General features: G+C 44.5%; 1 protein-coding gene across 1 annotated transcript; it reads right to left on the reverse strand.

Annotated features, from left to right (window-relative positions):
- Positions 1 to 964: 964 nt before the first annotated feature.
- Positions 965 to 1,560, reverse strand: LOC107668349 (cytoplasmic dynein 1 heavy chain 1-like; the record flags this gene model as incomplete). Its single annotated transcript, XM_016460194.1, has 3 exons — positions 965 to 1,174; positions 1,257 to 1,367; positions 1,447 to 1,560. Coding segments are annotated over 3 exons (435 nt in total), but the record flags the coding sequence as incomplete, so codon positions are not given.
- Positions 1,561 to 1,639: the final 79 nt, after the last annotated feature.

Below are 1,639 nucleotides of genomic sequence, written 5' to 3' on the forward strand. Positions count from 1 at the left end.
CGAATCTGCAGTGAAGAGGAAACTGTGAACACACATCTTTAAAGAGCACCTATTATTCCCCTTTTACAATATGTAATATGTGACCCTGGAGCACAAAACCAGTCATAAGGGTCTGGAAATAGCTGAATAAATAAGCTTTCCATTGATGTATGGTTTGTTAGGATAGGACAATATTTGGCTGAGATACAACTATTTGAAAATCTGGAATCTGAGGGTGCAAAAAAATCTAAATATTGAGAAAATCATCTTTAAAGTTGTCCAAATGAAGTTCTTAGCAATGCATATTACTAATCAAAAATTAAGTTTTGATATATTTACGGTAGGACATTTACGAAACATCTTCATGGAACATGATCTTTACTTAATATCCTAATGATTTTTGGCATAAAAGAAAAATGGACAATTTTGACCCATACAATGTATTTTTGGCTATTGCTACAAATATACCCGTGTCCCCAGAATGTGTCTGTGAAGTTTCAGCTCAAAATACCCCACAGATCATTTATTATATCATTTTGAAAATGTTGAGTGGAAGCAGCAACAGGCTGTTTTTGTGCATGTCTCTTTAAATGCAAATGAACTGCTGCTCCCCGCCCCCTTTTCCAGAATAGGACTGTGCCTTTACAGCTCATACGTCAGATACTCTGATAAAAAAAAAAAAAAACTTTACAGCTCGTATCTGCTAAAAAACATCTGTTTGGTTTTGATTATCATGTCCATCACATTAATATAATTCGTTTTAAGCCATATTAGTTTAAACTTCTGATATACGGGTTTTCTGAGCGCACACATCCGAAGCATCCATCACACGGCATGCAAGTACTAAACTAAGCTCCCTTTCATGTCTTATTGCGCTTAAACGGTCAAATACACACAAGTTACAAAACTAGTGGGTTATGTCTGTGAAGGTAAACAGCTGAGATGTTTATATTAGATCTGTGACAGGTGTGTGATGGAGGCGGACCTGCTTGAGGAACTCCTCGAGAGCCATCTCTCCCTGCGCCACCAGCAGCACGTCCTTCACCACCATCTCGTTCTTCTGCAGGTCCACGTCCCAGATCTGACCCAGACTCAGCTCGGACAGAACCCAGTTCACATGCAGACGCTTCATCAGCTGCTTCCAGTGCCGGTCCTTCAGCGCCTCCGACTTCAGCTCGATCACCAGCATGTTCACCTGAAGAGGACACAGGGAACGGTTTAGGTGTTTCAGCGGCTCTATCCCAGCATCCTCCGCTGATAACGCAGGACCGGCTCACCTTCATGTACCCCTTGAGCAGTCTCTGCACGTACTCGTAGGAGGCGTACTGCCGCAGACGGGCGGGGAAGTTCTTCAGCTGGTTGAGGAGAGCGTCCAGACTCTGGCGCAGCTGTACAGAAGAAGAACACAGACTCAGTGAAAGCCAGGCTCGGGTACGAGTCACACGAGAAGGCAGGTGTGTCGCTCACCTTACGCGGCTGCACAGAGACCCACGGCTGCTCCTTCATCTGATCGATCTGCTCCCAGACCTTCGACAGCTCCGACCAAACACCCTTCAGATCCTGCAGCTCCTCCAGAGCCACCTGACGAACAACACGGACACGACACGTGTTAACAAGAGGGCAAGAGCAAGTTTGATCTCAAAATGATGTGTGAGAAAAC

This window comes from Sinocyclocheilus anshuiensis, unplaced genomic scaffold (assembly GCF_001515605.1).
Source record: "Sinocyclocheilus anshuiensis isolate Anshui unplaced genomic scaffold, SAMN03320099.WGS_v1.1 scaffold15575, whole genome shotgun sequence".
NCBI lineage: Eukaryota > Metazoa > Chordata > Actinopteri > Cypriniformes > Cyprinidae > Sinocyclocheilus > Sinocyclocheilus anshuiensis.